This window comes from Sparus aurata, chromosome 2 (assembly GCF_900880675.1).
Source record: "Sparus aurata chromosome 2, fSpaAur1.1, whole genome shotgun sequence".
Lineage (NCBI taxonomy): Eukaryota > Metazoa > Chordata > Actinopteri > Spariformes > Sparidae > Sparus > Sparus aurata.
The window spans coordinates 11,043,721-11,066,201 of NC_044188.1; the positions used below are offsets into that span (position 1 = coordinate 11,043,721).

The 22,481-nt window shown below is 41.4% G+C and overlaps 1 protein-coding gene across 2 annotated transcripts in view; it reads left to right on the top strand.

The window, feature by feature from the left end:
- cadm1b (cell adhesion molecule 1b) overlaps nucleotides 1-22,481 on the top strand; it is a 169,489-nt gene that overhangs the window by 124,595 nt on the left and 22,413 nt on the right. For both annotated transcript variants that reach the window (XM_030397346.1, XM_030397351.1), the window contains exons 4-8: nucleotides 2,899-3,051; nucleotides 5,779-5,916; nucleotides 12,731-12,889; nucleotides 14,540-14,636; nucleotides 14,914-15,086. In XM_030397346.1, coding sequence (XP_030253206.1) covers nucleotides 2,899-3,051; nucleotides 5,779-5,916; nucleotides 12,731-12,889; nucleotides 14,540-14,636; nucleotides 14,914-15,086 — 720 coding nt within the window. The remainder of the gene's footprint in view (nucleotides 1-2,898; nucleotides 3,052-5,778; nucleotides 5,917-12,730; nucleotides 12,890-14,539; nucleotides 14,637-14,913; nucleotides 15,087-22,481) is intronic.

Sequence of the window (22,481 nt, forward strand, 5' to 3'; positions counted from 1 at the left end):
TCTGAATTCAGTCGAGCGAACATGTTCAGGTCAACAAACGCTTCAGTCAGGAAAAACAACAAAAAATAATCTTAATTGTATTTCATCAAAATCACTTTATTCCACACATCTCATTTAATATTTCATAAAAAAATAAACTCTCGGCACTGAACATTAAATTCATGAAATTACATTTTAAACATTTGTATTTGCATTGTCGTTGTATAGATTCCCTTTTTTAAAATGTGTGTTGAATAAATAATTTTAAAAAATCAAGTTGTGCTATTTATAACTGTGTTATAAAAAAACTGTGTTATACAAAAAGCACTTTTGACTTCTCCCTATACTTATTCACTCAGCTATTTCCAGAGAGATGCAGGACTTCAGAACAAACTTAAGAAAAACCTGACTGGAGCAAAAAAGAAAGCTCAGAAACTGATCGGGGTTCAGAGAGTGCAACACGCATGGATTAGGATAAATGTCCCGAACAGATATGAGATTTTAAGTAAACACCTAAATATGTATTTGGGCTTTTTTTCTTTCCTGAAGAAGTCTGAAAGAAAATTGTGTTGTGGAAGTAAAATACCCCCAAATCTTAAAAATTGACCAGTGCATGAAAAAAAATGAATAAATCAACGAGCCACTTCAGGAAAAACAGCAGCTGTGCAGCTTAAATTCATGTCAGTGTTGTTGGTTTTATTGGATTCCTGTGGAAACATCCTGAAACGGTGACAAGTGTTCACGTCTCTGTCCAATAAAGTCCACTAAGTTAATCCTGCAAAAACACAGTTTTGAGGAGCAGCATGAACCAGCTGTGAACAAAATCACCTTTTAGACTAACTGGTTAGCAAATAATTGTTTATTTCCAAATCCAGCAGGAATAAAGCAGCATTATTATTCATTTGGAGTTCTGTTGCTGCCCACCTGGCAGATGTGAGTCCAGTATTCACTGTTTTTGCTCTGTTTTGGGTTTCCACCGATACCTGAGGGAAATATCTGACTCGTTAACAGCCGTTCACCAGTCGCTAACTATACAACGCGATAACGATAAGAGCCAGTAAAGTCTTGTGGGCGGTTTGGTTGGTTTACGTCCAGAGACCAGGGTTTGTGTCCTGTTTGTGAGCAAGAGTCGGGAAAACTGTCTTTAATTCATGTTACGGAAGTAAGTTAAAGCAGCAAAAGACAACTTTTTTTTGCCATGGTTATTTCCAGGTGGTATTATTATTGGTGTGGCTGTTATGAAGACATCAGGATTGTTTCTGTTTTCCTCAGAGTCCCAAATGAAAAACAACACAGGACAAAGCATTCAGTCATTAAGTCTATAAAAGAAATGGATCGCCAGTGAACTTCCCTTTTTCCAGGGTGCTGACAAAACTGTACAGCGGCGGTGACATTTAGAGAGTATAAATGTGCTGATGGTTTAAATTTTCTCTATTATATATATAATAGTATACGTTACATTGCGCAATCAACATTTACTTCAAAATGATACGTCGAGGCAGAACACTGAAATGTACCTGACGTGACTTACGTTGGTTTTTGTAACCCAAAGTATTATCTTATCCTAAACCTAACCGTGTAGTTTTTCTAGCCTAAACCTTGCATAACCTCTTAATAAGGTTCCAAAAGTCATATAATGTTACACAAAAGAAAAAAAACTGTCAGCGTGCTTTGATTTGAAAGTCTAACTGGACGATGCATTTTGCTTTTTTGTTTTGGAGATCAGACCACAGAGTTAGGAGTGAGAGCGTGTTCCCTCTGGGGCTATTTTACAGATCAAATGACTTATTGAGGAACTTATCAGCTGTTTCATCTTCAGTCAAAGTGTTAATTGATACCTGAACATCTGGACATATTATGTGAAAGCACACTCGAACAGTGACTAAGAGATACTGCCTGATGTGCAACCCTCCACGCTCTTACGTAAGCAGCCATCCGGTTATGAAACTCCCTCGCACTAAACTATACTCGCAGTCTCAGAAGTGAAGGGTTTCCCTCCCTAGCAGGTGCTTCGGCTCTCAAAGTGCATCAGTGTCATTGTTTCCCCTTTGAGGAGAGACTTCCAAAGAGCTCTCAAATTATATCAGGGGATGAGGTTTCATGTTGACACTGCCCCGAGACCTTGGGTAATGATCACGATGCTAAGTGTAAAGCCTGAAGGGAATAACAAACTCCCCGCGCTTTAAACAGGGGGCTGAATGGAGTTCGTTAGCTTGACAGATGCAGAGAGGACTTGATAAAGAAGGCAGGTCAAAACATCAAAAGGACTCCCAATCAAATCAACCGAGGCTGTTTATGGAAAAGAGCGCTCGGGGAACAAGGGCTGACCCAAATGAAAAAGCAGGGGGGTGAAAAAAATAACCCAGTTCGACGACATTAAAGGAAATTTAGCCAATCTGTGCCTGCATTAGGACACAGATTCCCGGCTACTTTTGATTTTTATTTTTTTTTCTTCGAGTTTCAGGCATCCCGACGCCTCTCCTCTACCTCTTGCACTGTGATTTAATTCATTATGTATGTTTGAAAGCCTCTCCTTTTTCTCGAATATATGAGCTCGACGCATCCATCCATGACCAGCAGCAGTCCGTTTTTAAGAGTTCCCAGCTTGTTAGGAGTCCTCATGAGCACTCCTCACACTTTTCCTGTCTTTGCGAGTGCTCCGTGGACTGTAAAGCTACTTTATAAATCAACTTGTGCGAATCATTTTCAGACTCACTTTTTTTCCCCCTTCTTTTTACTCAATTAAGGAGAAAGCCTACAAAAGGGCAGCACTCCTTCCCCCACTGCGCCCCTTCTCGTTTTCTCCCCGCCCCACCCTTGCTCATTCTCGTCTCCCACCCCCCCTCCCCCTCCATGTCTCACGTTTGTGTCCCTGTTCCCTGTATCCTCACTGTCTCTGTCTCACATGTATCCCCACAGCTCTGAAGGACAGCCGGTTCCAGCTGGTGAATTTCACTGACAACGAGCTGCGGGTGTCTCTGTCCAATGTGTCACTCTCCGATGAGGGACGCTATGTGTGCCAGCTCTACACAGATCCTCCTCAGGAAGCCTACGCAGACATCACTGTCCTTGGTAGGTGCGAGGGTGCATGCGTGAACCCTCGCGCACATATATCACGAACCCCTCTCCTCACACACACACACACACACACACACACACACACACACAGCGTGTGCTTTTTATTGTATTTCCCTCCGTTATAGCTAGTGAATGTGAAATAATAGTAATCTTTGATCCTGTTATCTTTTTGCAATTGAAACAAAATGTCAGCCAATTAGGCCCTCGCAGTGCTCAACAGCATAACGAAAAGGAGCAGATGCTGAAACTGATGGCTCAGACCACGTCGGTTTTGGCAGCTGTGTTGACTCTGTGAATCCCGGTGAATGTTGACTTGGCTGCTCCAAACGAGTCCCTATTGAGAGTCAGCTGTGCCACACTTTGATGCTTTGGAGTGAAATTACTCTAGTTAAGCTTTATTATACATGCAGACATCCTGGGGGATTGAAAGGAATTAAAAGCACTTTAAAGTAATTACTCTGGTTGTACAATTGAAACCTAGCTGCAGTATTTCTGAACCAAGGGTTGCATTCAAGAGTCCTTGAAATAAACACCCCGCTGACTTCTCTGCTTTCAAGTAACTGGAGTTTAGCAAGTTTGATGAGTAATTCAGGAAAACGGCGGACAACCCCGCCTTCCCCCGTATTTTGCGTATGTAACCGTACGATGCACTGACGTGTATAAGTTCGGCAAAGAATTTCGGGAAACACAAGCTGAGGTAATGCATGACTAATGCACGATTTGATGCATGAATTACCAGATGTATCACAAATTCCTTCAGTTCACCTGTAAGAAATGATTAAGAGTTCATGTGATTTACGGCCTGTCAATCTGCCGCCGTGGTCCAAACTGAAATATTTCAGTTTGATGGATGGCCGTGAAATTTATGGTCTTCAGAGGATGAATCACACGCACGTTGGTGATCCTCTTATGTTTTCCCCCCCGAGCCACCAGCAGATTGACATTAATGGTTTTGGGTAAAAACGTCTTGACAACTATTGGATGGATTGCCGTGAAATCGGCGGCAGATATTCATGTCACCCTCGGGATTCATTTTTTACGACTTTGGTGATTCCTGACTTTCGTGTTGTGCCACCAAGAGGTCAACATATCAGCATGTCCTACATAGTGTAAGGGTGTCCATCCACCGGATCGAACGGCTCCAGTTCAGGAAGCTAATTTCCCATTCAGTCATTTCATTGACATCTCATAAAAGATTCTTATGTGAAAGAGATTTGAGCCTGGACCCAACCCAAACAACTAGGAGATGAATCTGAGCATAAAACATTGGATTTGGAACGAGAAAGAAATTTGGAAAATGCAGAAAAAGGCAAAGGTAAAAGAGTGAAGGACTTTTCAAGCCATAAATCGTTGCAATTCATTCCTTTCCAATGACACTCAGCTGAGTACAAGGCCTGACTTGTTGTGATTTCACCCCTTCGTGCAAAGTCTGTCTTGAATGGTTAAGACATTATGGCTGATAATCAACATCCCCAATTCAGAATATGAAGGGACCTCTGTCGAGATTGATCTATAAACAGATACCTGCAAAACGAATAACATTCTTAGCTCTTCTTTGTGCGTGCTGACATGCTAAACTAAGACAGTGAACATGCTGCAGTAATTCTACATGCTTTGCTATCTGCCCCATGTCACCATGCTGAAGGAAGTTTGCATCTGCTCATGAGTAAGAGGCTAACTAAGCTAACTGCTTACTAAATCATCTTTTGCGCAGTGATACGGTTGGTTCATGATCGCCGTCATGTTTTACAATTGTATTTTGGGTGCCATCTAGTTGTTTTCATCCAGAGAAGGCAGACACGTCTCTCAGGCCGATATTTCCAGAGCAGGGTTACTCACTCCAAAACATTGTCGATGGATGAATAGTGCTACAGATATGCAATTTTAGTTTCTTGTTTTGAACTCCTTACAGCCAACATTGGCTTTTTGAGCTGCTCTTTAGCGTCAGCATGTGACCATGTTAGCATGCTGGCACAGCATTTAGCTCAAAGCACAGTGAGAGCAGCCTCACAGAGCTGCTGCTGAGGCTGCAGACTCAGCGTCACTTCATGCATTAATTTATGCCACCAAATTAGCTTCAATCCAGCTTCGTAGGAAGGGGCACTTCAGACTCGTACTTTACTTTACACGAGCCTCTCTGAAAGCAGAATACCTTTTTTTTCATCCAGCGGTTGATAAGATGCAAACAGTGACATGCTGCTGGAGGAGCCAGCGCTGTATATGTCTCACACAACATCCAGCAGGTGTTAGCTGACAAGTCATGAGAAAAAATGGACAGGCATGTTAAAGCAGACAGAAGGGCCACAAATTGCGCAACAAATTCACTATGAATTCATTACTTTACCATTATTTCACACGTAAGATCACCGCCTGCCACCTGGATTAGTATCCTTTCAAATAAAATCAATACGCTAATTTGCAAAGAAATACTATTCAAAGTGCATCTTAACAGGTGATGCTCTGCTTCTAGAGAGGCCGATTGAATGCACAACTTTCTCTAACTGGGTTCCACCTAATTTAGAGCCACATGAATGAATGTATGAAGCAACTTTGACTTACTAATTGATGATATTTAAGTGCAATCTAATGACAGAAGCTTATATGATAATTTCTTAATGGTGAGAAAAAAGGATCTGCACATTAGTTAAAACATGTGTTTTGTCCCTTTCTAAATGCTTCCCTGCTGGTGTCTCTCTGACTGTCACCGTTGCCGTGGGTCAGTCCCACCAGGCAGCCCAATCATCGAGAGCCGCGAGGAGGTGGTCAGCGAGGGGAACGAGACGGAGCTCACCTGCACCGCCATCGGCAGCAAGCCAGCTGCCTCCATCAGATGGATGAAAGGGGAGGAAGAACTGACAGGTCAGTAGAATAACAGCCTCCCCCAGTTTACCTCACACGCTCCGGGCCTGTCCACTCTCCCTACGCGTCCTGCTCTCTGGAGGAGCTCCCTCTGTATTACAAAATATAGTTCTCCTCGAAAACATTAATGTGATGCTGTACTCATTAAAGTACGTTACTGACGTGTATAGGAAGCAGCACAAACGGTAATCATGCCTGGCACATACAGCTGGAGGAGTGCGGCACAATGGTTCCTTCCCGGGCTGCTCCCTTCAGCTGCAGCGCGCGATGATCAAAACTGTGCATTTACATCCGCGAGAGCTGAAATCCGAGCTCATATTACATTTCATAAAACTTACTCTATAATTCATTTGCCTCGCGGGCTCTTTGCGTGCTGTAATTCTTATTTCAGAGATACTTGTTTAGATTTTAAACAGCTGAAATGTTAAAAGTTGTTCATGGTTTTTCAAGACGAGACGATCCTCAACGTTTCATATTTACTTTTAAAACATCTATACATAGTAAGCATGGTTATGAGCTCATATTCGCACCCTTTATCCTCCTCTCAGCGCCTTCAGCCGGCTGCAGGCTGTTACAGAACGGGTATATAATCTGGGGTGGCGAGAAAAAAAATCCTTATTACCTCTCAGTTACGATTAGGGGTCATCAATTATTCATTACATACTTATTGTACAGCAAGGGGAGATATTCATTTTAGTCATATCACATTTACACAGAGTGGATATCTCTGGGCTTGTTGTCAAATTATATATGTATTAGAATGGAGAGGATTCATTTGGCTTGTTGAGAGATGAAATATTTAGACAAGAGCGAATCTGAAGCTAAATGCCATCTGTGCCTCCAGTGTTCCCTACAGGAGTCGAAGTCAATTTCTGTTTATGAGTTGTCGAGTGTTGTGTAGGGGAGGGCGAGACAACAGGATGGCTGGATCAGCGAAATGCCACCGACATGCTGAGCGAGGCTAATCCATAGTGGCAGTAGATACATAAAGAGAGCCACCGAGTCACGTCCTGCCGTACCCCAGGAAACACAAATCACTACTCATTATGGACGTGCTAAACAATTCATTAGCTCCTGCACGTATTGAGATTATAAGGCAGCGGGTTTTATAGAATCTCTGTGATCATGTTTGTCTTAACGTCCGTGTGCAGGCGCGACAGCCGCGACGGCAAGAAAGAAAAAACGACGGCTAATTTAAACACACTTTCAAATTGGTCGAATTGGTTTTGCAACCATTTATCATGCTGGCAGGTAGGGGACCGACGGGCTGTGGCCTGAGAGAGGCTCGCAGCACGAGGTGGCAAAATGCTTGTTAGCATTAACGACAGCTGCAAAATTATTTTAAATGCAGTTGCAGCCCGGCGCTCAGCTGCTACCACTGCGAAAGTACAGGAGGAGATCAGACAGGTGGATTTAAATGATGTGTTTTGAATTTTGTGCGTCAGAAACTTCAAAAGTTGAAACAGCAGAAAATGTCGTGCTTTTTGCACAATTATTTAAAGATTCTCTCCATCTGCTGCTTTTTAAAAGAAGACTTCTGGATTGTGAGAACAATCAGTTCAGTAAAAACAAAGTATTTGAGGAATTTCTTTGCAGCTCAAACGAACACTTCATTAACTTTTTTAAACTCTTTTTTTTTTGTTTGATACGTCTGAATATTAAAAGAGCTGGAGCATAGTTTCCTTCATGACCTTGGGGATTCTTCTGACAGCTCTACTCGTCTTCAGTGAATAGAGCTTCCTGACATCTGTTCCATTCAGTGAAATGGCTTTGGGACGCGATCACAAGCTGCAGAAAAATCTAGTAATTTTAGAATATTTTATTACATGAAAGCTGCTTTTGTAACATGTAAAAGAATCAGTGAGGTCTGTTTTTACAACGTAATATTGGTACCACTGTTCTAATAAGGCACTCTTCATAGAGTGGTTATAAGGTGTAATTCAGGGTTTTATTAAAGTTTAGTTAAGTTGATAAATTGTTTACTGATGCTAGAAGGACAATTCTCCACTGAACAAAACTCTGGAGGAACAAACCCTATCTTTCACTGTGGGCAAGAATAAACGGTTCATCACTATAAGCCTTCAGCAGCCTGAGGATACAGGAATGCACACATGACGCTAAACAGGTGAGGAGCCAACAATTGGAGATGGTCGAATCCATGTGATCCATCGATCAGGAAATAGCTAAGACTGGAAAAAATAGACATGAACAAATGTATATCGTCCAGAAACATCTAATATAGATATACACAAAAAGAGAGAACAGATGTCAAAAAAAAAACAGTCTGCGATTTTCCGTAGAAGATCGTCATGATTGCTGGAAAGGGACCATGCTGTTGATTGTCCCTGTCCTCTAATTCATTTGTGATACAAGCCTGTTCAATAATATTCTATGCCAAAAAGAAGAGGTCAAATTGCCCCCGGGCAATTTGCAGGTACCAAAAACATTTTTGGATACATTTAGAAGCTAAATGACTCTATGAACGCATCAAATTTTATAAGCATAGAATAATGATGAACATCATAAGAAAGACTATACAAGAAAGAGATATAATTAGAATATAGATACTCAAAAAAAACAGAATCCAGATGTGACAGGAGCAAATAACATGAGAAATAGAAATAACTGCTATAAGACTCTGTCATGCATTTTGAACCCTTTGGAAAATATTTAAAAACATGTATCTATGGAAATATAACCATATGGAGGAAACTCCTTGAATATAAACTATGAAACTGTGGATCACAATAGATTATAAAAAACAATTTAATGGGTTCACAGTTTGTAACGTGTGAATCCAATATGCTTCTTGTCTCCTTGGGACATGATGCACTAGCTCATTAATTCATCAAAATCTTCCACAACCTGGCAATCCAAAAGCTGTTCTGCTTAATACCTGATCTGTAAGAGATTATTTAAAGCTTTGTTAACTATTCATATTAACAGTGTGTAAACCCTCTATAAAGGGGCGCACTGTAAATGAAAATTGCCTTGCCTAATGGCACAATTGTTGTAAACAACACTACTGCATAATGTAGCAGTGCATGGAGCAAGTTTAACGTCTTTATTAGCTTAATTGTTGCCTGTTTTGCGAGCGGTGCAACATTACTGTTGAAGCCACGTCAGATATTCTGATGAGTATCCGCTCTTCGGCATGTTGGCAGGCAGAAGACTCAGGTTACAAACTGAGTGAGGGAAAATGTCACCCTGAGAGGAGGTTATGCTTGATTGCACTGGGATTGATCAGTGGTTGATGCTCACAAGAGCGTTTGATTTGACGTCTCTGCTGCAACACTCAAATCTCCTCTGCATCCAAATTCGAGTCCTTCCACGACCTGATCCACAGTTGTTTTCCTCATCTGGGTTTCGGATGACACTGGTAATTGACAAGCTATGGCTGGCCTGTAACAATGATAATGGCTCTGTCTGTACGAGTCTGATCTTCAAAACATGACTCAGAACTTTCACAAGTTTGCCAGCTGTCTCTCTTCATATTCAAATTTGTAAGAAGAATCATGACCAAAAATAATTGATACTTGAAGTCAAATTTAGGTCTCTTTCTTTCTTTCTTTCTTCCTTTTTCTCCTCATGACAGCTCCGAGACGAGTGTGAGCAAAGCTATTTTCCTGACCTTGGAAAGTGTTTTGCTCGCCTGTCCCTTTGGTATTTTGCGCGATGCAGCGGTTGATTGAGGCAGAACATCATGGGACTTTTAGGTAGACGAGGTAGTTCAAGAACAGATGGTAATATTTTGTCTCTTTGACTTTGACTGTATTTTTGCAAAAAAACAAAAAAACAGCAGTGATGGTTGCAAACTTGAGTTGCCATCGAGGGGAGTGCACAAGAAACATAACCGAATCTCATCAAATGTCGGACGTTTCTTTCTTTAAAATTTGCTGTCATTCCACAAATTGGACTGTACATTAGCAGGGAAAACATTTCAGTAATTCAACAAACATTCATTACAGCAACAAAATGTAGCTTCGTGGACAAAGATAGTCGATTGTTGAGTTTCATCCCCAGTTTGTGAAATACTGACGCTTGGGTGGGTTGGCACCGGACCTGAGCTGTCAACCCTTAGCATCAATATTTGACAATCTGGGGATGAGACTCAACAATCAATCTTTCTCCAGGAAGTTACATTTTGTTTGATTTAAACTTTGAAAGTCACATATGTACCTCATCTGCCCTCATTTTGCACAGCTCTGCACCAAGCTAAACATCCTTCCAACGCGGGTTGAAGATGGAGGATTGCTTTTATATTATGGAGGAAGCGGTGAAAAAAGTATTGGACAGTGAATTCAACAAATACATTGCAAATTTAAGAAAAGTAGAAAAAGTAAACAAGTTTACTGGTAGACTAGCTGTCAAATGAGTCACATTGTGATTCAGTTCAGGAAAAAACAAAGTATCACCAGTGACAGAGTTTGTTGAATGAATGTTTAAATAACGATTGTGCTTAAGCAAGGAGACCCGGCGCCTTCTTCCACAATTCATGAGCAGATACTCAGTGTTCAACACATTGAAAAGGGTCAGATAAAATCCTGTTGCTGAACAGCAGACTATAAAGACACAAACATGTCTCGGAGCTGAGGGGAGTGGGCGTTTCCATAAGCTTCAATGACTGAATATTTGAGCCTCAAACTTGAAAAAACGTGCACGGTGTTTGCTCCAAACTCAGATGGGAATGGACGAGGGATTCTTGGAAACGTGCATGCCCGCTCAGCTCATTATTAATGCAGACTGCAAAACATTTGTCAGAAGCACTCTGTCTAATATCAAGAGCATGCACTGGAAACTATCCGCATTCATATTTTTATGATTCAAACATTTTGTCCAAACCTCCCACATTTGCCCTCTTCCTTCTCCTGAGCCATTTTAGTGATGCATTAGTACGAGACAATTATTGTGACTGGCTGAGAGGATAATGGCTCCTCATCACACCCCTCCAATTCAAACTGCACTTCACCCAACTCTTTGGAAACGCCCTCATTGACCTTACAAACGTGACCTGGTGCGGTGCTTTAGTCTTTGTGATTGCCTGATGACAATAGAGCTCTTAATGTGGAAAAGCTGTTGTTTTTTTGGCAAGGAACATGGAGGCATTGTGCTGAGAGTGTTAGCACTGATCACAGCACTCTGCTTTAACTAAAGATGGTTGGGATTAACTAATTTGTTGTTTGTCACGTTAATGCTTGCAGAGCTGTTTAAAGTGAAGTCAAATTACTGCACTTAACATTTAAGAGGGAGGAACACGTAAACATATACCTCCAGTACATAACATATTCTCATATAACTCATATTCTCGTACTCATATTAGGTATCAACATATTTAAACATGAATTAACTATTTGTCTGCCAGTCAGTGCTGTTAACCATCCAATTAAAGCAGCAGTTTATGAGTTATAGAATTAGAATTTTAGCTTAAAACATTCAAAGAATTAACATTATCAACAGAGTGTGAGCAAACACTAGTGTTGACATTATGTCAAAGACGTCTATGTACTGTATTGCAGAGATTTCTAATGAAATTAGGCTGCTAACCAGCTAGCCCCTGTCCGTCATGTCCCAATACCACTTTGTACTCCAAGATGGCGAGTCTACTGCTGTAGCTCATCTGTCGTCAATGTTAATGTTAGCTAGCTATAGCCAAGGATGGTTAGCAAAGAGCCGCAGTTGTAGGTCGCCATGGTGATAGGCTGCCACCTTTGTTTTTCAGAGCTACCTTTGAATTCTGGCCATGTTTGAAAAATGACACCTTTACACAGTCTATAAACTGTAAGCAAGTTAACAGGTTTCTCCTTAGTGCTTATGACTTGTAATAGAAAATAAACATGTTTATTATGTTATTATTTACACTTGACAATTGTCTTATTCATGTTAGTAAGCATCCTATAAGGGCTTTTTTACCTATTGACTAACACTTCTGACAAGGACCTTAATATAAAGCATTAATCTGATTAATTCTGTAAGAAAAAAGCACCGTTTCTAAATGACAGCCATTAATTTTTTTATGCTTTCTCATTACACTCACTCACTTTTTCTCCTGCTGTTATCATCATTATGTTACCATTACTACTTAACGGTCAGTGTGCTTTTCAAGCAGCCTGTTCTCTCACCGCAGTTGGCAGAGTGGTCAAATTTAATGCCCTCGAGCACATTGACCACTTACTGATCCCAGTACTTTAAATTTTATGTAGGCAGGTCTTGGGTGGGTGGGTGTGTGTTACGCGGGGTTAATATCCATCAAGAGGCCACATATGTGTGTATTGGTGATCATCAACTGTGGAACAACAGTGTTTTGCCCTCCCTGAGTCCAGCCCGGCTCCCCTGTGACAAGGCAGAAATGGAAGTGTGCTGCAGGTCAGAGTGGGGCTGTAATTATTTCCTCACTTCATTAAGTGCGAGTAAACCATCACACTCAGCACTGCAGCTAATGCGATGCCCCTGTGGCATTGTAATGCTCTCTAAATGAATGCCCCTCTGACAGCCTAGGGCCTTGTGGGCAGCAGATTACTGCAGGGTTAGCCCCAACAATACTCAACCCTCCAGCTGCAGGAGCATTCATTATAAGGCTTATATGACCCAGCCGCTCCTCGCTGCTACCGTCTGAGTCGAAGGCCCCAGGCCCGTCTGCATCCTCTAGTGACCAAACCATAAATTAAATGTTAAATGTCATTTGAAAGTAGTCCACCTTGACAGGGAATGTGTGATTAAAAGCTGCGATGGTCACTGCAGGTTTTTGAGATTTGTTTCTGAGCTGTTTTTCACGGTTAACTTTTATTCCCCTCTCCTGCTTGTGATGTCTTTCCAGGTGATGCAGCAGTTGAGGAGACGTATGACAGGATGTTTACTGTCACCAGCCGGGTAAGATTTTCTGTCACCAAAGAGGATGATGGAGTGCCAGTGGACTGCATCATTGACCACCCAGCTGCAAAGGACCTCCTGGCTCAAAGACACTTGGAAGTGCTATGTGAGTGACCTGAAGCTGTACTTTTTTTCAAGCCGAGAACTAGAGCAGACAGACATGTCAGGGATTTTTCTCTTGTTTGGGCATGCTGGATTTATCTACATGGCTTTCGTTGGTATTGTATACCTAGTACAGATTCAAAGGTACCACCCACTAAGCACAGCTTTTTATAAAATAACAGGCAGAATAACTGATTAAATGCACAGACAGGGTCCTTTGACCATCATAGGAAGCACTTATGCTGCTTGGACAGAATCAAAATGGACTTCTGAGTTGTGATTACCTTTCTTGTATTTTGGCTTAATTGGCGTTTACGTCCAAGGGTGTGAGCTAGATTCAAGCACAAATGTTCTTTTTGCAAATAATGTGCGTGTTGCTGAATAAAATTCACCTGTAATAAATGAATACACCAAGAAGAATATATGTGGAAAAAACATTTGTACCCGATAAACATTTTTAATATATTCGATCCACAATCATAACACCGTATGTTTTCAAGGAGAAGGGATACTTTTACTCTACGCCTTCTCTGCCCTCAGTTGTCAGTCTGGTTGACCCGTTTTACAACATTTTTTTTTTGCAAACTAGTTACTCTTATCATACAATATATCCTTTATTTGTGAAGAGGACTCTCCACAACCTTAAAGCATGAAAGACCATTCAGAAATATAAAGTAGTCCTTCAAACATCCAACCATTCTGAATTAAGCTTTTGTGGCAGGCAGTATTGTATATACCATAAATTGTGGCTCTTGTAACCCATGACTCACGTTTAGTTTGCTCTCTTCACCTTCAATGTAGAGATTCAAGGAAAATTGCATGATTTACATGAAACATTTTCAAACAGTAGTCAAGCTTGACATGGAAAGTGGCTTCCTTGAATGGCCTTTGCAGTTACTAACACAGTGACTTGACCCACAGAGCCACACTTGTTTAAAATAAGGTTTAAAGGAAATACAGCAGATTGAAATAAACAAGAATTTTCATTTAAAAAGTGGACAGAGTGAACACTGGACTAGATTTTGAAAGGAGGAAAAACCTTGCCTCACAAGCCTGTGTGAGTTGAAAGGCATCACTTGAACGCAGCACCTTAGCTGGGTGTGGTCAAACGAAAAACGTACTTAAGAGTCCCAGATGGACTCTCAGTGTATCTCATGGGATCATACGGAGATATTTTGTTTGTTTGTCTGTCACCGCAATTGGAGGAAGACAAAAAAAAAAAAAAAAAAAACGGTTAGGCTTTTGTCAAATGGTGTTCAGGTGCTCTCAAAACAGTGCATTGATTGAAGAGGTAATACGAGGCTGCCTTACAATGTTAGACGTCGAAGAAAGGTTGAGGCACCCTTTTGTACACTGTGTGGAGTATTCATTTTTTTTTTTTGCAGGTAGACAACTGTTTTGTGTGACCTTTCAAGGAAAAAGAGAAAGCCTGACTGGAGACGCTTGACATTTTTGTAATCTTTGACTAGCATTGATAAGAAGAGCAGAAACAGAATCGTGTTGCTGTAAGGTACTGTAGACTGACTGAGCACATGGGGATAATCGTTTCATCATCCTTTGTGTCACATTTAGAAGTCTGTGTCTTCACTTTGGAGTCCGACAGTCGTTCCTGTTTTGTACCGTTTATGATGAGGAATGCTCTTTTTCCTTCCAGATAAACCCGAAGTGAAGATTGTTGTGACGTATCCTGAAGGTTTAACCAGAGAGGGCGACAATCTGGACTTGACGTGTATCGCGGAAGGAAAGCCCCAGTGAGTATTCAGGCAGACGGAAACACTCTGAAAAAAAATCTGTCTGGTTTCCTGCTTTCCACTGTGTGATCCAGCGGTCCAAGCAACCCCCCTTAACCTTTGCATTTCATTGTACCAGTTAAATGTTAGCAGTTGTTGGCATGCTGAATAAAACACATCATTAGACAGGCCCTGCCGATGGCCCTCCTCAGACAATCTCAGATTTGACCTTTTATTTCAGATTTCTAGCATGGATAGACAGCGGCTGAGTGATGTGTGTGGTATTTATGCTCTCCAGTCCTCATCAGATCAACTGGCTGAGAGTAGACGAGGAAGTGCCGCCTCACGCTGTGGTCACCGGCTCTGACCTCTACATCGAGAACCTCAACAAGTCCTACAACGGCACCTATCGCTGCGTGGCATCCAACGCCGTGGGAGAGGCGTACGACGACTACATCCTCTATGTCTACGGTAGGTATTCATTGCACTCGATGTTTAAACGGCCCCATCACTCTACATCACACCAGGATTCAGTCTGTATTGCTGATACGGAAAGGTTTATTGACTTCGCTCCCCGCTGCAGCTTTTGCGCAGTCGGGGGACTTTATTGGAACTATAAGGATTTACTGCAGCGTTTGTGCGACAAACAGAATCACATTTCAAACATATATGGATGTGCGCCATTATTGTGAGGAACAGAGAGCTTAAAATCACAGAAGTTGGCTGCAGTTGACAAATCCACAGAGCTCCGAATTGGGTTTTGGGATCTGAGCTGCCATTGTACTATTAATGCATAATGAGTTTGAATCATACAGAGGGTTGAGCGTTGACTTTGGACTGGCCTGTTAGGAACATAGGAAGTGAGATTTTGTGTGATGGAATGATATTCTTGGAGGAACAGTTTTGCAGAGACAAGTAGAAAATGAATGAGATGGAATCTTATACTGTACGCCGGTCTTATATGTGTACAGTCACATTACATTCCTCCTCTACAGCCACTCTATAAAGAAAAGCTGCACAGACATGATCAAACTCACAACTCACAGCCAGCTCATTTTTACTTGATATGTTTCTAATTGCATTAGATAGTTTGCTAATATAGCTCTCACTATTCGTTGCACTGTTTCCTTTTGCTGTGTATGTTTAAGACCCCTCAATTCATCGCCGACACCCCATTTTACAAAATGGATGTAGCAGGACTCAAAGGACTCGAACAGTGTTACAAGATGAGATAAATGTATTGTCATTATTTGAATAACAAGCTTTTAAAAAAATTACAATACATGTATCTCACCTCGTTACCTTTAATGGATAAAATGTATTTCTCTGAAAAAAGCCACTGTTCTTAAACCTTTCTATTTACTCTGAACTTTTTTTTTTTTGCTTTTTTCACACATCTACACTGTCCTGTCAGGATTTAGAGGATTACACCTAATAATAAATGGCTGTGGTTTGCTTAGGAAAGGTCAGATATCAAAACAAAAGTCATATGTCGGCCTAAAACAAGTTAGCCTTTTTGTTTAAACAAACGTTTTGAGGTTCTGTCTGAATTCACAGTACTTGAAAAATACACCCAATTTTGACTGGCATTGTTTTTTTTGTTTTCTTTTAAATTCTGGTAATTTCATCTATTCTGAGACAAACACATGTAAAGCTGGGACTTCAAATGAGCCGGACTGAAACTTAAGTTTCTCCTAAATTAAAATGATATATGGCACTTGCTGAGGCAAATATTTGTTTGAGGGTTAGGGGGAAACTGAATGTAGCACTGGAGACAAAGCATTGTTCATTTTCATATGAAAGTTACTCGGTCGCACATGACGTTTCCCATACAAGCTGTAAAATTCCCCATATCTTCCACATAGCTTTCAGCATTGTGTTGAACACAGAGCATTCACACCAGACACTTCTGCCGAGCAAGCCGTCTAACTTCTGGTCTGTCAGCTAACTTGAACTGGGATAAAATGATTAAATCATGCAGCTCTTTCAGACGGTCCAAATGTTATCAGGCTGAACCGATCAAATACTGACAGTGAGATGTGTCTTCCAGGATTGTAAGGCTCAGAATGAGGGGTAGCTGCTTCTTTCACAATGTAATTCCACAAGAGATAGTATTTTTTGGCAAATGTGCATCGCAACTGGCCACCATGTCAAACTGACTTCCAGCAGGCTTTGTTCAGTCAGAAATGTGATATGCAAGCAGCAGCTAATGAAGCCTCGTGCTGAAACCTCGAGCAGAGACGAGCATTGGGCTACAAAGGTCTGAGCAGCTTGTGTCTTTCTAACTCAACAACTCCAGGTTTATTTTGACCCAAGTGACATCACTTGAGGGCAACTTATCAGACTTTACACAGGTCCCTCTGAAGGCACAAAAGGCTTTGTTCATCTTTTCTTCCCATATGCAGTACTCCCTAAGCCCTGTAAACAGACTTTGATGTGTAAAATCTTTTCCCCTTTAAACTGCGTCTGAAGACCCAGTTTGCACTCCGTAAAACGCTCGAGTAAACAATTGCTTTATGAAGAAATTGACTGGAGGTGAGACCAGGTGATCTGAGGCCACTACATGTTCGTGTCTGAGATGCAAATAAAGTCCTTTTCCTGTAGAGATCAGCCATCAGTGTGTTTTGCACAACACGACACAACCGGCATTGCTCTCATACATGTGATCACTCTGCTCAGTATTCATCTATTTCACAGATTGGATGCATGTCAGCGCATCCGTTTTTTTTTTAAGGACAAAAGTACGATCTTGTTTGACGGAAGCGTAATGTGAATGGGAGAAGGCTTATTCGCTGTCCTGCTGAGAGTCGTTGAGAAGATTTGTATCGCCCTCACGTCTGCGGCGGTGAATATGGAGCTGCAGCCATCAACCGCTTAGCTCCTGTTTCCAGTCTTTAGCTCTTTAAGATGAAGAGAGTGGCGTCAATTTCATCATCTAAATCTTTGCAAGAAAGTGAAATTATTTCTTAACAAAACAAAGGGCTGTTGAATACACTATTGGCTTTGACTCACAGCAGGAAATCCACTTCATATTTCTACAATAAAGATGGGCTTTGGTTCTGTTTACTCATATTGAAGTGGGTTGGAATTTCAATGTGTTCTGCAGCCAACCAGTAAAGGGCAATAGTGGGCCCATCTCCCCCAGGACCTGACTTTAAATGGAGCGGGCAGTTCGCTCCCTGTGGTTTGAACCTCTCTTCACTGAAGCGTCGGCATCTGTGTGTGTTTTTTTTACCTTCCAACACATCACAATCACAATACAACAGTTAACAGTCCCAAATTTAGCCAAATACCTGAGATAAAGAACAAATACAGGAGACATTCCGGGTGAAAATCCCACACAATCTGAAAAAAAGTTTTTGTGCGGAACTTAAAGGTGCATGGAGCATCGTTGCACTCGGATCCCCACAGGGAGGGGGGGACAGCGGGAGGGAACTGTTTGAAGTTTGGAAAAAGAGGACTTCATCATTTAGAAATCATGTAAGTGGCGTCAGGGAAGCACACACTCCTTGGACCCTTAATTTCCTTTTTTTAGATGGCTGGCAGGGGTGATGAGCATGGAGGGGGGGAAATAAATTTGCAGCAGGTGCAGCCATTGTTGGTGAGTTTAGCTTCCTCTCCTTGGAGCGCTTGTTCCCTGCTGTTTAGAAGAGGATTTTGTATTTCGTTCCCAAGTTTCAATTTGTTTCCGCTTGTGTGCCAAGAACGTTTCCTGCCAGTGACCGTATCCAAAACCAGGAATAATGCTGGATCTTCTCTTTAGACTCTGCAAAACCTGTATTATTAATTTTAATGTCATTTATATGTTTAAAAAATAATGTGTTCCTACTTAGAAGCCTGAGAAGACAAATTTCCATGAAGTTTTCTAGTCCGTCGAACTACCGAGTTCAGGTTAGGATAAAGAAACCGACTAAAATATTTATATATATATATCTTTTGATACTTGTGAATCACAATGAATCCACTGAACTCAAAAGGTGTGTTTTGCTTATTGTTCCCTCACTCAGATTGTTTGACCTTCACTGCACATGCACAGCGATGTACGTGCAGAGTTCGACACCAGAAGGTTGTTTTCACATTCATCTGCTGAGGAGGGGAAAGTTTTTCCTCTGCGCTCACCTTCAGTTTGAGTTTTAGGCGTGCAAGTGGGATTTTGTGTTGTCGGTGTGGAAGCCAGTTGGGGTCCAGTATGCAACTTCGAGAATGTAGAAACTTGAAGCATCCAGTGCACATACTGTGTACACCGAGAGTGGATTGAAATCACACGCATCTCACATTTATGTCTCAAGGGGCTTTTTAGTGAGTGATATTAGAGGATCTCAGCATTACCTTTACAATTCATACCCTAAAAAAACACACGTTTCCCGACCACCACCAGAAATGTAAAAAAAGAAATCTTGGGGAACACAAGTTAGATTTTTTTTCCACTACAATTATTGCTATTTAGTTTCAGAATATTATTCAGTCTGTGAGCAATTGTCAAGCTAGAAAGAAAACGGAAGTGCTCTGTCTTTGTTAAAACAGTACAAACCCTGGTTGGTTATGTTGCGGTACAAGAGCACGGCGTTACACCTGATTCATCACCCATCCGACGCAGATTGTTAGATTTGGCGACTGAAACCAATAACAGCCTTGTCTGAAGCCAACATGTGTCCAACGCAGCGGGATGCGGCGAGGACGAGGAGTGGAGGTGCTGAAAACAAAGCTGTTGTTGTTTAAAAAATGGGCTCATTGCGGATTTTTTTCCCGAGCGAGCTGATCGCAGGTTTCAGAACAGTGATATTGTTTTGATTAACACTCTGTCTGCTTGTTGAGGTCGAGCTGACAGCCATGAACCGCACGTCAAAAAACAGAAAATGTAACATTTGTTGTTTACTGCAGTTGCTGAAAATGTGCATTTATGAGAATGAATGCATCCGTAATGGTTGTTAACGTCAACGCCATTTCACCAGTTGTGAGGCAAGTGGTGGATAGAATTTTAATGGAAGGACAATGTCTGGGGCAGGTCGAGGAAAAGAGCTGTCAGAGCGGGGAGACATTAACGCGGAGAAACAGGAAATGTTGGAGCAAGTTTTTCTACTGGATTCTAACATCCGGAAACTTTAGAATGATATACTTTTGGTCATATATCGGTATATTTTATTCACATCCTTTATTCAGTCAATCCAATTATAATGACATTGTCGACCAATTTCTTCCTAATGTATTCAAAGCATTGTTTTCTGTCTCTTTGTTAACAGAGGAACAGAGGAAATTGTCCCCCTTTCATTTCCAAGTTAATCGCAAATAATTTACTTTAAAACAACATTATGTCACTTTTTAAGTTTCAAATAGCGGCTTCTTAGTCATTTTGATGGTGAATGGTGTCTCCATGTCACTTGTTTCTGCACTGTGTAACTTCAGTGAGAGGGTCGGATCACAGCATTACATACATGTTTAACGTAACATTGGTATGACATCATGAGTTTTGGTTGTTGTCAGCTCCTACATTACATCTGACAAACTGTTACAGACCCGGGATCTGTATCTACGACAGTGGCGTTGCACTCAGGCTAACTTTGCGTGAACAGAGCTGCGAGCGAGAGCAACAAATCAACAGACTGCTGACTCAGGTTTGTCTCTCGACACGTTCCAAAATCCAAAATATTTCCACGCTGCTGATATATTCACATGATGGGGAGTAAATATCCTCTTTGTCTTTTCCATGGTGGTTTACCGTCATCTGTCTGCCTGGTGCAAGTACTGTTTGAAAGTTTAGGAACGACAGACATGCCAGGGGAATTTCAAAATAAAGGCGTGTCGGAAAGACAATGATATGAATCGATATTTTTCTCTTTACATTAATGATAAGTGATTGTTGATCCTTGAGCGGATTTACTGATTCAGATTGGTGGGTCGTTTCACCCCCACTATCAAGAAGGGCAGCTGCCCTCTGTCCATCACTGTTTACTTGAAATCAGTGAAACTCACTCATAGCAGAATCAGAGGAAGGTAAATAAGCCATTAATTACTAATGTTGATTGTACTTGTGATGAAAGCTGAAATTTGTATTAAATAGTTAGATATTTTTGTCGTAAACAATATGCAAATTAACTGTAAGTTTCCTACAATAATAGTAATTTCGACGTTGATGTTTTGAATTTGGAGCAAAAAAATATGCATGTGGGATTTTCGGGAATGTCACAGACCGAGCTTCAAACACAGTAGGACGTCACTAATCCAAATCTCTGCGGCACTCAGAGAGGCGCTGCTATTTCAGGTTTTCATTGCTGAAATATTTTTCAATTGTGTGATAAAAAAACAACTCCCAGCACAGACAGTTAATGAAACATACAGATTTTCACATCATCTCACGTTTGATGTTTTCAGGCGCTCTGCTTGTTGGTTGATGTTCACAGAAACGCGTTTATTGCACCAGCTGACACGTGCGACTTTGTCACTGTGACATAGGTTTCCTGTGACTCTCATAACTCTGCCGCCCCATGGTTATTCATCATCGCGCTCTGCCAGGCAGATGATGACATCTGCTTGTTCCCAAAGGGCCCATAATGATCACTCCCAAACAAAAGGACAGCATATGCCGGCAAATAGCTCACTCAAGGCAGACTTATTTCAAGCTTTCGCGACTTAATTCTTAATTGTTGTGTAAAAGATTCCTTTGAAAGTGACATTTACACCGCCTCCTCTCGGAATGTGGTTTTTGATGAACAAGTTGGGAGAGGCATGCTTGTTATTCTCAAACACAGATCTAATATTATATTCTAATAGTTCAAAAGTTTTCACCAAACCGCCTGCAGGCACTTTCTCTGAGCCCATGAATGATGTGTGTGTCCTCCGCTGCTGAATTCATGTATCATTTGCTTCCTGCTGCACCCATAACACTTGCACGAATGAATGAAAAGCGATGCGACGCTAATGTTCTCTGCAACTATCCCTCCTATCTACAGTGCGTTTGCTATCAAAGTTTATGCCTTTGGCCACAACGTCTTCAATTAGTACCTTCCTATCCACATATTTTACCAATTTCCATTAAACGCCGCTTCTCTGGTGTACGAGCGTTGGAAGCTCCATGACTTCAGCTCACTGTAATGAGACACAGGAGATTGGTAAAAGGTGCTCATAACCGCGTATAATTATGTCTGCGACTCCCTCTCCTCTTTTCTGGAGGATTTAATGCCAGACAAAATCATGTTGTGGTCCATGTGAGGGTTTGTTGTCCCAGATTAATCATGCCTGCTACGGTGGCTTAATTAGTGTGTGTTTTCTGCAACATGGGTCGGTCTTAGCATGATAACCTTGTGCTGTTTTCTCATGGCTTTTCAGCTGCGACGCACGACCTCAAACACAAAAACCAAAGCCCACTGGCTTCATTTCCATTTCCTTCTCCTATCTGGCCTTTATTTTTTGTTTTTTTTAATGTTTTGTTTTGTAATTTACGAGCTTGTGCCCCAGTTAAAGCCATCACACACCTGTCAAAAAAAGGAGTTCTTTGTTCAGTCAACTATATGTGACAAATAGCTTTATTTTAATGAGCCGTTTTTTTTTTTTTTTTTGTCACGGATAAATATTTGCTTGTGAGCATTATTGATAGAGCCAGGCTGGATTGTCCATCAATTCTTCCTTTCATCCCGCTGCCACCCTCTGGTCCTTCGGGCTCTTCCTATTTCAAAAAGACTAATGACCTTTCACTGTGGGACAGCCCGGACAGGTGTGAGGCCAATGTAAATCCACGTCAAATCAAGTCCTATTGTGGCGAGTGTATTGTATGTGGCTGGTCAGAAAGGCTGAGAAAGAGGCTTGTCATGCTGCTCTCCATGCGGGTGTGTCTGTAGCAGGCTGTGAGTTGTGCCCCCTGGCTGGTGTGCG